Source organism: Barbus barbus, assembly GCF_936440315.1.
Source record: "Barbus barbus genome assembly, chromosome: 14".
Taxonomy (NCBI): domain Eukaryota; kingdom Metazoa; phylum Chordata; class Actinopteri; order Cypriniformes; family Cyprinidae; genus Barbus; species Barbus barbus.
The window spans coordinates 7,037,322-7,050,975 of NC_136742.1; the positions used below are offsets into that span (position 1 = coordinate 7,037,322).

Sequence of the window (13,654 nt, forward strand, 5' to 3'; positions counted from 1 at the left end):
AAAGAGGTCAGACAAGATTTCATGTGAAGGGCAGGTGCAATAAAGACAGAGGTTGTACAAATTAGTGAAGTGCTTGGGTCAAAGGTCAATTGCAAATCAGCCTTGCTGGGCTTAACTTGCAAGTGTAAGTAGATTAATGGAAAATGAGATATGCATTTAGACTTAATAAAAAAAGTGTTTGCTGATTGCAAAAGACTATCCAATGGTAATGCATGATGTAGTACTAACATGACTTTTATTCTGCAACCATATAACACAAACAAAAGATTGACCTGATGTAATTACACCAAAAAATAATTCACAAAAGATTATTTTCTTTTTTGTTTTCATTTTTATTTTATTTTTTTACATCCTCCTTTGGATGGAATTACCAAAATTATGAACAGATATAGTGACAAAACATTTGAATAGACTCACAATTTCATAATGGACTGCAAAATATAAAGATTTTTTGCATCATTTCATAAAATGCCACTGAAATTACAAATACATTGAGAATTTAACAATGAACAAAACATACACGTGCATATATCCATAGAAATTTACGGAAATACCTGCACCAAAAAAAGGAGGGGAGGGAAAGAAACAAAGGGAAAAAGGAGAAAACCCTGCTATGATATTCAATATTGTAGAAAAACAGAGGACAAAACATTTGTCTCATTTAAAACACATATACAGAAGAGCTCAGTATCCTTATACTTCAACACTGTAAACATCATTTAAAGACAGTGTCATAGTTTTTTTTTTCTCATTCCAATTATTTGTTTTACCTCCACTGTCAATAAATCTAAATAAATCAGTAAAGAAATTTCTCAAACAAATCTGTGCATTAAAACTTTCCTTTAAAAATGAAGCACACTTTACATTTCCCAAATAAATGAACAGTCATCCTTTACAACTTTATTTGATTTGATTCCTCCAAATGAATTTAAATGATACTGGTTATGATAATTTGTTCATGGATTGTTTTTGTCCGCTGTATAGCAGGAGTTTGAACTACATCAGAAGATAAAGGCTGAATATTAATTTGAGGCACGTCCGTGTTGTCTGGTTACATCTGTCTCCGAAAGCCATTGGTAGCACTTAAATTCGACATGCTTTCTTGACTACAACACATTTCCTCCTGATTTTCTTTCAAGTTATGGCCACTTCCTGTCATTTACGCAAAGAGAGGTTTGCTAAGTATATGACACGTAGGTGATAAACTACACATCCGTGTTTAAAAAATGGTTCTCATAATTGCGCTGTACATTTCTTTATGATGTACCCAGCTGACTGATTTCGAGCCGGCAACATGTGCAGCCGTAGCTTAAATTCAACTTTCTATTCAAGTCAAAAATAAAATGTAAGCTGTAAAAAGCCATGAATATAAACGGCAGGATGTTGTAAATAGTGAATACGCAGATAGAGAACAGTGGTGTATGCGGGGTAGAGGCGAGGACTGTGGTGTAAATTTGAGCTGATGATGTATGAAAGGAGACAGGTGGAGGCGATTCAGTGTGTAGGAACAGAGGTCGTAATGAGGAAATCATTTAATCCTAGGATCCTTTAGAGGACAGGCAGTCACCCAGGGCTTCTAGAGTGCCCCAACACAATTCAGTGATTGCAGTTTCAACAACGCACAGGATGGTGCATATAATGCTGCTACAGCTTAATGGCCTGTGTGTGTGTGTGTGTTTGTGTGTGTGCGTGCGTGTGTGTGTTTACTCAAATTATTTCTACAGGTGAGCACCTGTGCTTTATATTGGTGTCCAAATAGCTGCTAATTCATTTTTGATTCCATGATAGATTGATTTGTGAATGCACACATCCCTTTAAAAATTTAATAGGAATGCAACCTTAAAAAAAAATTCTCCATATGAGCCTATGATAACAATTTGATATGGAACAAGCTTACGGCTTCCCTTAACAAGCGAATCCAGGTTGAATTAGACAAGGCTGCACAATAAACATATTATAATACCATTAAACATATGGAAGGATTTGACCTTGTACAAGGTTTGGAAAGCAATCAAATATAATTAAGGGATAGTTGAAGTTGGAAGAAACGGCATGGGTGTTAATTTGAGTGAATGTAAACATTTTACTTTATAAGTAAAATCTGGGCTTTAAAAAATGTCAGCCTTTTGAAAAATGATGTCGGTAATGCAACACTGGTGGCCTCAACACTGTTTATATATGGGAACCATAATAATGTAGAGGAAATATAGTCATTTTTGTTGTCATTTGCACGGTATCATTCTCATAAACGTCATGGTTGATGAACTTGCATTTCATTTCATCTCATTCATTTCAAAGGTTGTCAACAGAAAATCATTCAGATGCAGTCAAACTGCCAATCAGTTGCCTTTAAACATCCCTGGGTTTTTTGCCCCTTAAAATTGTTGAATATTTTATTGTCAAAGTGACATTCAGTGCTTTACATCAATCTACTGAATATAACACATGATGAGTTGCTGCCAATGACAGCAACAATAACATGAAAACTTTCTCAGATTTTTAGAAGCTGACCTCTTCTTTTAGAAATTACTCATTTGTTTCCTTTGAGGCAACTAGTTTATAACACAAAGCTGGCTGAATGCCAAAATCTCAGTATTTGTCATATCATAAGATGGGGTGTAGAAATATAATTTCAGGAACTGAATGCATTAGAAACCCATCGATAATGTACCTGCACATGCCATGTATCATTACAAATAATCCAATAAATACAGAAATTATTGCACAGTAGAAAGGCTCCATGAATTCCTAATAGACTACTCCTCTGTTAGTTGCTGGGATATGCAAGAAGGGCTTTAGAACCGCAGACTAACATTTCCCTGTGTTCTTGTTTCTCAGGTGGCAGTTTGTTTTCACAAAAAAAATAAAAAAAATCAAATCACTCCAAAAAATATATAGTCAGGAAAAAGACTATCCAGCTAAAACCCATAATGCAGTGCATTGGTAAGTGTTCTCAAGCTCTGTCAGCCTGCTCAAGTTTGACCTCATTGGTCAGCAAATGCTCTCCATGCCACTTCTTCATGTGTTTTTCCAGGGTGCTGTACACGCTGAAGGGCATGTGGCAAATATCGCAGCGATACACCTCCTTGCCAAACTGCCCGTGGGTCTTCATGTGCCGGGTAAGCTTGCTGCTCTGGGCACAAGCGTAGCTGCACAGGTCACACTTGTAAGGCCTCTCACCCGTGTGGCTGCGCCGATGCACGGTCAGATTACTGCAGTTCTTGAACACCTTACCACAGTACTCGCAGGTGTCACTCCGTCGACTCTCCTTGGAGCTGGGTGGTCTCCCTGGCCCAGGACCCCGCAGCTGGAGGTGAGGTGTACTGCTGCCACTTCGCCCTGACATCCCACCGCCTTCCAGAATTTCCCCTGGAGGGGTGGAGAAGCGCAGGCTGCCTGTCTCCGATGAAGAGTGCTCGGAAGATGTACCGAAAGGTGACTGCCTGGAGTCGCTGAAGCCCAGGAAGGGCTCCCTTACGAAATGACGGGATACAGCATAACGGGCAAGCAACTGAGAATACACATTTTCAGGGGATATGACGGGCACCTGTGGCAGCTCCACGTCCTTCTCTATCTTGATCCTCTTGGCGGAAGACCCAGTAATGCTGGAGCTGGAAATAGGCATTGGCTTCCGGTGGAACAAAGCCGAGATGGGGTACTCTGGGCTGCAGCCTCTGCCATTCACCATGGGCCCCCTGCCTCTGTCAGTCTCTCTGGATGCCGAATCTGTGTCCATCTCCTCACATGGCCTGCTGCCCGGTGGCAGTCTCAAGTGATTGTCGAGGTTGTTGTATTGGCTTTCTGTCACTCTGTCAGTGGACAGAGGTTTCTCCTCTGGGGAGGGCCTTGGGCCATTCTCTCTGTTCCTGCTCAACTCCGAGTCCATGCTCAGGTTGGATTCAGGTCTGCTTCCATTTTGCTGTTGTTCCTCTTCTTCCTCCTCCTCTTCCTCTTCCTCCTCCTCTTCCTCTTCCTCCTCCTCATTATCCAATCCCTCCCTCGTGCCATTTTCCTCACTGTTCTTAAGCCCCTCTCCAGCCGAATCTTGCCCTCCCTGCTCAGGTGAACTCACCATAGAGCCTGACTTGTGCATGTGCGTCTTCATGTGGCGCTTTAGCTTGCTGGCCTGCGAACATGCATGGTCACAGAGATGACACTTATAGGGTCTTTCGCCAGTGTGGCTACGTCTGTGCACAATCAAGTTGCTTTGGAACTTGAAAGTCTTGCCACAAAACTCACAGGACTTGGCTTTGCCGACCTGATTTTGTGGTGGTGAGGAATTGCATCTGGATGGAACTGATGGCGGCTGTGAGGGTGTGGTTAGAAAAGGTAGAGGTTTGGAGCCAGGCTGGAACAGAGTGGGGCTGAGAAGCCGATGCATGGGGGGCACACGGTTAGGTGAAAGAGGGGGAGTGGGACCACCATTGTTGTTGTTGCCCGCTAATTCACGAAGACGCTGAGAGAAGCCCATGGATGGTTCAATGCCCATGGGTGTCAGCCGCATCACCCGCTCAAAAGCACTTGGATGCTGGGACAGGAGACCCATCTCCTCAGGGCCAAGGCGTTCCAGAGGATGGCGGGGTGGCGGAGGGCTTACAAAGGGCGGGGCAGATGGCAATCGGGTTTCGATGTATCCAGGTGGCGGAGGATCTCGTAGCAGTGGGGCACCCATATGCAACAGGTGGAAAGGGTTGCTGCCATCGCCCATAAAGCTGGCTAGAGGGGAACGGGGCAAGGTGTCAGCTCCCAGTGGTGGAGGAAGGGCCATGCGAGGTGTAAGTGAACAGCTAGTAGGGTGGGTGTCCAGGTAGATGCGTATCCCGTGGATGTTCTGTGCATGCTGCAGCAGAAACCATGCACTGGCAAAGGGTTGCTTACAAGTGGTGCAGATGTAACTGGAGGGCTCATCTTTTCCTGGAAGACACAAAACAAGTGGATGGAATTAATATATACATATTGGCTATTAACGCTCTGATTTGGTGCGAGGGGAGGTTGAGATAGCACACTTTAATAGCTTTCCATGTCATTTGCGCATCTGTTTGTTCTCAGTGATGGCTTTAAATGTAATCAAAGCTAAGAGTCCTCTATGGTGAGGTTCATGGATCATTTCTGTTTAAAAATTAAACAGGCAACATGTGAAAGACATCTCTTTGCGGTGCGGTGACAGCCATTTTATAAGATTGAATGAAAATTACATCACCCTAAGAGGGGAGACAAGAGCTCTCTGATAGCCTAGCGGGTTATCTTATCTGTGCGGCAGGGCCGGCTGCTCTCTAAAGCTGTGTCAAAGAGGATCTGCCTGTATGTGACTCACCCAGATTCTGAGTCACACTAGGGGGTTAGTGAGAGCAGGGAAGCTCCCTGAGGGCTGGAGCCTAATGCAGATGGCAGGTATCGCCCACAGGCCACAATGCATTGTGCTAATGCTAATGTCAGCCAGGCGTTAGTATAGAACTCCCCATTCAACACCCCGACACCCCCACCCTTCACTATTTCCATATGGAGATAATTCTGTGGCATAAGAAAGGGAAAGAGAGGATTAAGAAAGAAAGAAAATGAAAAGGAATCGTGTTGACAGGTCCATACAGTGACATAGTCAGGTGCACAGTTAGCTACTGACAAAGTTACATTTGTGTGATGTGATATTTTCTGTGAAATGCACTTTGCAAATACCAATGCAGTCATGTGCACGACTTCACATCGATGAAAAAAAATGACTTTCACATTATTATTTTTTTTACTATGTAGTTGCCTAATAAACACCTGACTGATGCAGTGAAGAGAAAAGTGGAGGACACTGAAAGTGGAAGCAGTTGTGAATGACAGGTCCACAGCCTGTGTTTGGTTTGGCTGGCCTTTAAATGGACACCTGGCGGGAGGGATTTTGGATGCTAAGAGAGTAACAGAGAGAGAAACTGAGGGGACATGAAAAAAGAGGTGGCGGAGATTAGATACTAAAATACACACAGGCTGTTCATTTTCATTTTTAGGCCCTGGACAGGAGCCCAAGTCTGGATAAAATCAACAATGGACATATTCTGCACCCAACTCTAGTTCCAAAAAAGCCTATATTCCTCTGATGGCTGTACAGGACTCAACATAATGTGGGATGGACAAAAAGTGTGCAATAGAGCATTCGTGCATGCACAAATATATGCATTTGGTGTGTGCGCTCTCGCTCTTACCCCGACATGTGTGCTTGAGCTACTGCAATTTGCATCCTATCACATCATACAAAAAACACCATATGTTACTAAGGGACCGTGTCAGCTAACAGACAGGCAGACTTAATGACGACCAAAGACAAATTTCATCAACTTTCCAAACAAGCCAGAACGAGGGAGAGAAACCCATAGTGAATAAGTTAGGATATGCTAATGACCCATCAGAGATCCATGTCTTGTGACAGAAGCTTGTGTGGCACAATGGTGTGAAATTACCCATCAGGCACCTCAGGAACACAAATCTCTGTCTGATCATGGTCCATTGGGTCCTACTGTGTGTGTGTGCCACGCTACAGAGGCCTGGGAGGACTATGTCACAGCAAAGACCTCCAGCCAATAAAAGTGCTCATTACGGAATCATCGCTGCTCGCTCTGTGATTCAATTTGCAGTAATTACCGCGGTCCGTGTCCATGAAACCGTTCGCTGCGGGCCGCAGAGGTCAACTGCCAGTTAACAGAGTGTCTTTTCTCCTCTCAATGTATTCAATTGCAAGAGCCTAATAGCCTAATTTTCTTCCCTCTTGCACTTCAATAAACATTGCTGGGATTACAGGTTAAACAGCTAAATTGAGTTGTGGCTGTTATATTACAGAGCTGGCTGTTGGTGTGCATGGTGCTAACAACTCTGCAGCAGCATCCTCGTGTTAAACAGCGCTTGGATGTCTACGTGCATGTCTTTGTCAGTGTGTGTGTGTATAGGATATGTGATTAATGACACACAAGCATGCAGAGGGGGTCTTACACTAAACTTATCCACTCTCTTGGGTTTAGTATTACAAAACCTCATGGCCAATTAGTCCATCCTCTGGGACCTCCAACCTGGGTTTAGATATGTTGATTTCAACATTTTGTGGCAATTAATTTCCTTTTAAGAGCATGAATGCAGTGACAGAGGAGTAGGAAGGAGGGGCTGGAGGGTGTTTTTTAATTATCTGCGAACAAATCTGGCAGACTTGTGAGCACTGCTGTTTCACAAGGGAAACAACATTAGCGTTAGCTACTGCTGTCTCCAGCATTACCCGAGCATGAACCAATCACTTACTGAGGCTGGACTAATGGAATAGTCATGTGATGATGTGCGAATGCGTGAAACTCGTTTGATGTTGTCACAATGCAAGGACATATGTGTGTGTGATAATGTGCAGCTCGTTTGGTACAACGCAAGGACATATGAGCATGTGCGAATGCGTGAAACTGGTTTGATGATGCCACAACGCAAATATATGCATGTGTGCAAATGTGTGAAACTCCTTTCATGATGTTACAATGCACAAATATATGTGTAAAAATGTGTGCAACTCTTTTAATGGTCACATCGCAATCACGTGCACGTATGAATGCGTGCAACATATTTGATAAAGTCATAATGCAAAGATGTGTGCAATGTGTTCATGATATCAGTGTGTGCAAATGCATAAACCGTGACAACAAAAAGGCATCTATGCGTGCAACATTTTTGGTAACCATATTGCAAAGATAAGTGCATGAGTGCATGCAACTTGTTTGATGACATGAGTATGTACAAATGCATGAAACTCGTTTGGTAATCATATCGCAAAGACAGGTGTGTGTACAACTTGTTTGTATGTCACAACGCAAGGACATATGAACATGCAAATGTGTAAAAACTTGTATGACAATGCAAAGGCATTAATGAGAGTGCAAATGCATGCAACATATCGCATAGACAAGTGCATATGCGAATATGTGCAACTTGTTTTATGAAGTCACAACACAAGGACCTTAAATGCTTAAAAACTCATGTGACAACACAAAGGCATCTATGTGTGTGCAGATGCGTATAACGTGTTGGGTTGCATGCATTTGCACACAAATAGATGCCCTTGCACAGAGATGGAAAGTAACGAATTACATTTACTCGCGTTACTGTAATTGAGTAGCTTTTTTGTGTACTTCTACATTTTAAAGTAATTTTTAAAATCTGTAATTTTACTCTTACTTAAGTATATTTTGTTTGAAGTATTGTACGTCGCTACATTTTAAAACACATTAATTACGGAGTAAAAATAAATTAATAAATAAATTAAAAAAATCGCTCCCTGGAAACTACTGCAGTAATGGGCAAGAGAACAAACTGCCGCTAAAATCACAAGAAAGATGCAGACGGACAAGACAGGCGTTAGTGGTGCAAACCCCGTCGTATTCTGCTGAAGTTGAACTCGAAGGAAATGAAGTGAACCCTGGCCATGTTTATGCTCTATTATGCAGTGTAAGCTGTGTTTGCTTAGGGAGACCAAGCTATAGCAGCTTATAAAATCTCGACATCAACCCTTCGCATATATATATATCACATGAAGAGTGCCGTTTTTCTCCAAAAATCAGCATGATTACATACAGATTTTTTTTTACAACAGTTCAATAAACAAGAAATTAATTAAGAGACTTGCGTTTTAGACACCATATTGCCTGTTTTTGTGCTATTTCGACAGCAAAAATAATATCAAACACAGCCATGTGTGTAGCTGTATATTTGTAGCCATGGGTCAAAATGATTAAATGCTAAAAATCATTAGGATATTAAGTAAAGATCATGTTCCATGAAGATATTTTGTAAATTTGCTACTGTAAATATATCAAAACTTAATTTTGATATGTAAGATGTAATGATATGTAAGAACTTAATCTGGACAACTTTAAAGGCGATTTTCTCAATATTTAGATTTTTTGCACCCTCAGATTCCAGATTTTAAAATAGTTGTATCTCGGCCAAATATTGTCCGATCCTAATAACCATACATCAATAGAAAGATTATTTATTCAGCTTTCAAATGATGTATAAATCTCAATTTCAAAAAATTTACCCTTATGACTGGTTTTGTGGTCAAGGGTCACAATGTATATATATCAACACTTGATAATACCACAGTGCAAGGAATTATATGCACATGCAAATGCGCACAACTTATATGATGTCACAATTCTAAAATAGCAGTTTAACAACATATACATATGTGTGTGTGTGTGTGTGTGTGTGTACAACTCGGGCCTGGCACTCTAACAGCTCTGCCCCTCGAACCCGCTACATTCCTAGCTGTCGAAAGCCACAGCAATGGATTTGCATAAAGAACAAAAGACGAGGTGATGCCATGGGGACTACGACACGCCTTCACCCCCTCCCCAAACGTCCCCTCTGTGCACCTGTCACAAGCCTGGCTGACACCTCACGCCGCAGTAACGCGGGCCCTCATTAGCATGCCTGTGATCTGAGGCTCCCAGGGGCTTGTGCGGCCTCACCTCGCATCACTGATGTCTTGTTTGTGATGATCGTGGCTAATCAGAGGGCCAGACCACTATGCTAATGAGAAACACAGAGGTGCAGCATTCTGTGTAGTGCAACTCTGCTGTCTGTGCCACCAACACACTCTAGGGGATCGGTGATGTGATTTGGATGTGAGCGTTTGTTTGTGTGTGTGAGGGAGGGGTACCATAGAAATGTGTTATTTTTTAACAAACTTTTGAACTATTGGTGATTCTTTGAAGTCAATTTTGACTTGTCTATGCCACTAGTGGTACCAAATGGAAACGCAAAAATAATGACTGTTTTCTGACATTGAACTGTTAGACAGATAGCCCTGCCCCAAACTCATGCCTTTAGTTAAATCGTTCTCGGTCAGGATGGTCAAAAAAAAAAGTGTTTTGATAAAGCCACAGTTTACCACTTTTTGCACTTCTCAGGGAAATCAACCTAAAACTGGTTTATTTGCAGCTGCCGCTGTACATTAAGATTTAAGAACCTCAACACCTAAAAACGATACCATTCAGCTTGAAATTTTACAGATGGTTGATTGAATATCCTTCCTTTACTGTTTCTTTGTGTCTGTCTGGATTTCTCTCAGTCCTCATGATTGAGCTGTGAGCCTTAACAGACTAGTGTATTGTCTTTAATAAATGATTATGACAATGAAATAAATGATTTTGGCAGGAAGATGATGAGTGAAAAGCCAGACCACATGCTGAGGCCAAAACCACCATACCAGTTTCCTGAGGGGAGTCTAATGTTTTCATGTTAAATCCCAGAACTTGCAGTGAAGTGTGTGTGTGTGTGTGTGTGTGCATCTTCTTTGATATGCTCTGCTTGTGGGAAATAAACCCCTAAAATGTAGTTTTAATAAACAGAAATATTCATATTATTAACAGAAATATGAATGTATATTTTTTCTTGTTTTCAAGAAAAACTATATAACAGTTCTAAAATTAACATAAATATGATAGGGAAATAAAATAAAATAAAGGGGTTGTTTTTAGATAATATATGTTTATTGTATACTGATAAAAAAAAAAAAAAAACATTTTGTAAGGTTCATGCTCAAAACATTTTCAGTGAACTAAGAGTAAGAAACTATTCCATGAAAACAGGATATTAACTCACACCATTTTGATCCTCAAGTAAATGCATCTTATTTTAAAAATATTTACACTTTATAAAACAAAAACACTGACTGAGAATATGATTTTTGCAGCGCAAATCTGTTGCCCTAACAAGAAACCAAACTTTATAACCTTAGCTTAGTGTGATAGCCTGCTCTACAGCAATAATCCATAAACTAAACTGATAATTACCTATATCAAGTTCTCTATAGTCCTTTTTTACCCATAATCCTCTCGTAGTTCACTGCTCTGGAAGATGACAGCTATCTGTGATTCCTGGCTATAATGAGGACAGACAACTGTATATGAAAAGACTCCCATTCTACAGTGGAAAAACTGTGTGTGTAAAGAAGCCACAGAGGATAGTGGCAGGAATAGTGGTTATGGCAGGCACACACGCATGCATACACACGGCTGTCTCCTGTCTAAGTGAAAGCAGGCCTGTTGCAGTAACCGTTCCAATCTGTCTCCATCTGCAGGAACACAGAGGAGGGACATCACAAACTGCCTCTGGAAGAGAAGCAACTGCGATCTCACAGCACACATACAGGACACCTACACAGTCACACCCACTATAAACAAACAAATAAACTCATATTTTCTCAGCCACTGTCACAAACAAACAGAGAAAACACGGAGATAAATTCATCCAAATCCACTAACACACAAAATCCTCTCAGCAGTTCCTTGAATTCTCTTGAATTCCTTGAAATCACTATTTTGGTCTTGTTTTCCAGGAAAAAACACAAAAACATAATTTTGAAGCAAATTTGCATTATTTAATGTATTAAGGATCCACTATTTAACATTGCCTTGGCTGATATGGCAGTCCTCTGGGACTTATACTGATACCTAGTGGTGTGGATGCAAGATAAATTTTTCAGCTACCGATGCCATAGTAGAAATATAAAGCAATGCCACTGTAGAAGAGATAAAGCAAGTATTCGGCAAGTCAAAAAAAATATGTGAGCAATATCCAGTCATTTCAATGGAACTCAGCATGATGAATAATTTCACTTGACTCCCTATGCAGATTTCCTGTCAGGTTCAAGTTTGATGAGCTTTGACACAAATTCGCAGTGCCGACCAATGGCAAGCCTCTTGATTCGTCGATTACCTCTGTGTGGGCGGAGCTGTGTAACTTTGCAACAAAACAAACCTGAAGATCCACAATGGATGAGATCTTTTTCTGATGTGTTTACACATTTTTGCATACAATTTCACCTCAATATTATAAATTATCCATGTTCGGAGAGAAGTAAGGGTTGGTTTAGGGAATAGCGTTTATTTCATTGGCATTATTCCTATATAACTATTTTTCTCACATCTGTGCTTTTTTCACCTGCAAAATTTCGCAGAGCACAAAAAAATAAAATTTAAAGTACATTTATCTACAGTAGCTTTGAAGATTTTTAGATATATTTACTATAAAACAAGAGAAAATACTGACACACCCACATCAGCCTTCTACTTCCTCCTGCACACTCACTGCCAGTCTCATGAAGAAACAGGCCAGCCAAGGGTAGCGTAACCATCTAACCGAAAACACATGCCACCCTAGAGTGCCCTGTCATCATCTGATACTGCCAGAGCGAAGATGTCCTACGGTGCAGACGGGAAAGGACAGTGAAAAACAACTGGAAAGACTTCCCTGTCAGAAAGAACTATGACTCTTGGCTCAGTGAGAACAGAGAGAAGAGCATTAGCACAGCATTTTGTGGCATTGCAACAAGTCTGAATCATAGCTTAGAGTGTGCGTCACCGCGTTAAGATCTGGCTGGCGTGAAAAGGCGTTCAAGAAGAGCTGCAGGAACTTGATGGATGACACTGGTGCTTGCGGCTGAAGGGAGACGCGGAAAAGCCAGTTGGGTGGAGAGAAAAAAGCAAATAGGGGGACAGCGAGGGACCAGTTCAAAGCAAACATTGCTCCATGTCATCGCAATCATACCCTGGATCACAATCAAATCTCCCAGCCGTATATCCAGCGGTTAACGCTAATAGCTTGACATGAGACGGAATAGTCTTGTGCTGTTACTTTGAAAAAGTTTTTTCTTTAGATCCTTTTAATCCTTTCAATTATACACATTCAAGACACAAAGATCGAGAAAAAAATAACTGTTAACATACTCATTAATCTCTGTTTGGCTGGTGCAGGGAGTCCCAGAAGTGCACAATTTGAATTGTGCCATCTTTGCTCTTGGCCGCTTAGTTCTGGGCACAAACGTCAATCGCCTAAGCAGTAAATCCGACTACACTGCGAAAAATGATTTTCTGCCTCATCATTTTTGTCTTATTTTCCAGTACACATATCTAAACATTCTCAAATCTAGATACAGTTACTTTAGAATAAAAATGACAAAGTCTTGTTTTTTTGAAAAATGCTTCAAAGTGTGACTTTATGATTAAAATGAGAAAATAAATGAGGGCAAAAAAAATAAAAATTCCCTTTAAATTATGTTTATTTGTATTACCCCATTGGCAGATTTTTTTATTCTTCTTCTTTTAAGCATAAACTCATTTTTTTAAAAAAATTCAGAAAATTTATTTTTGCTAATCAAGTATTATGATTAGATATTTGTAAGTAACTACTTAAGAGACACTAAAATAAAGTGTCTAGGCATATGACTAACCTATTGGCTATTTATTAGTGCTTATAAAGCACATTTTAATGCCTTATTCTGCATGACCATATTTCCTACCCCAGTACTAAACTTAACAACTACGTTAATAACTATTAATAAGTAGTAAGGAGTTTAGGCAAAAGTAGTTAATAGTTACTTAATAGTGAGAATTGGACCCCAAACTAAAGTGTGACTGTACTGGTCCTGACTTGCTGATTGGCCGCTGCCATTGCATTTCATCAGAATGCATGGCTAATTCTGATTGGCTGTCAATGGATAAAGATGATTTTGACTGCAGAATGGTGTCGTTGCGCTATCTACGATCAGGGGCTAACCAAACTATGCTAGACCTCGCCTCTTGCATGTGTGTAAGCAAGGGAAGCAAAAAAGAATGGAGAACTATCCCGTATGCGAAATAAT

General features: G+C 40.7%; 1 protein-coding gene across 1 annotated transcript in view; it reads right to left on the reverse strand.

The window, feature by feature from the left end:
* Nucleotides 1-347: 347 nt before the first annotated feature.
* Nucleotides 348-13,654, reverse strand: part of LOC306880212 (B-cell lymphoma/leukemia 11B-like) — a 31,428-nt gene continuing 18,121 nt past the window's right edge. The window contains exon 3 of the mRNA XM_079433581.1: nt 348-4,914. Coding sequence (XP_079289707.1) covers nt 2,954-4,914 — 1,961 coding nt within the window. The 3' untranslated portion in view covers nt 348-2,953. The remainder of the gene's footprint in view (nt 4,915-13,654) is intronic.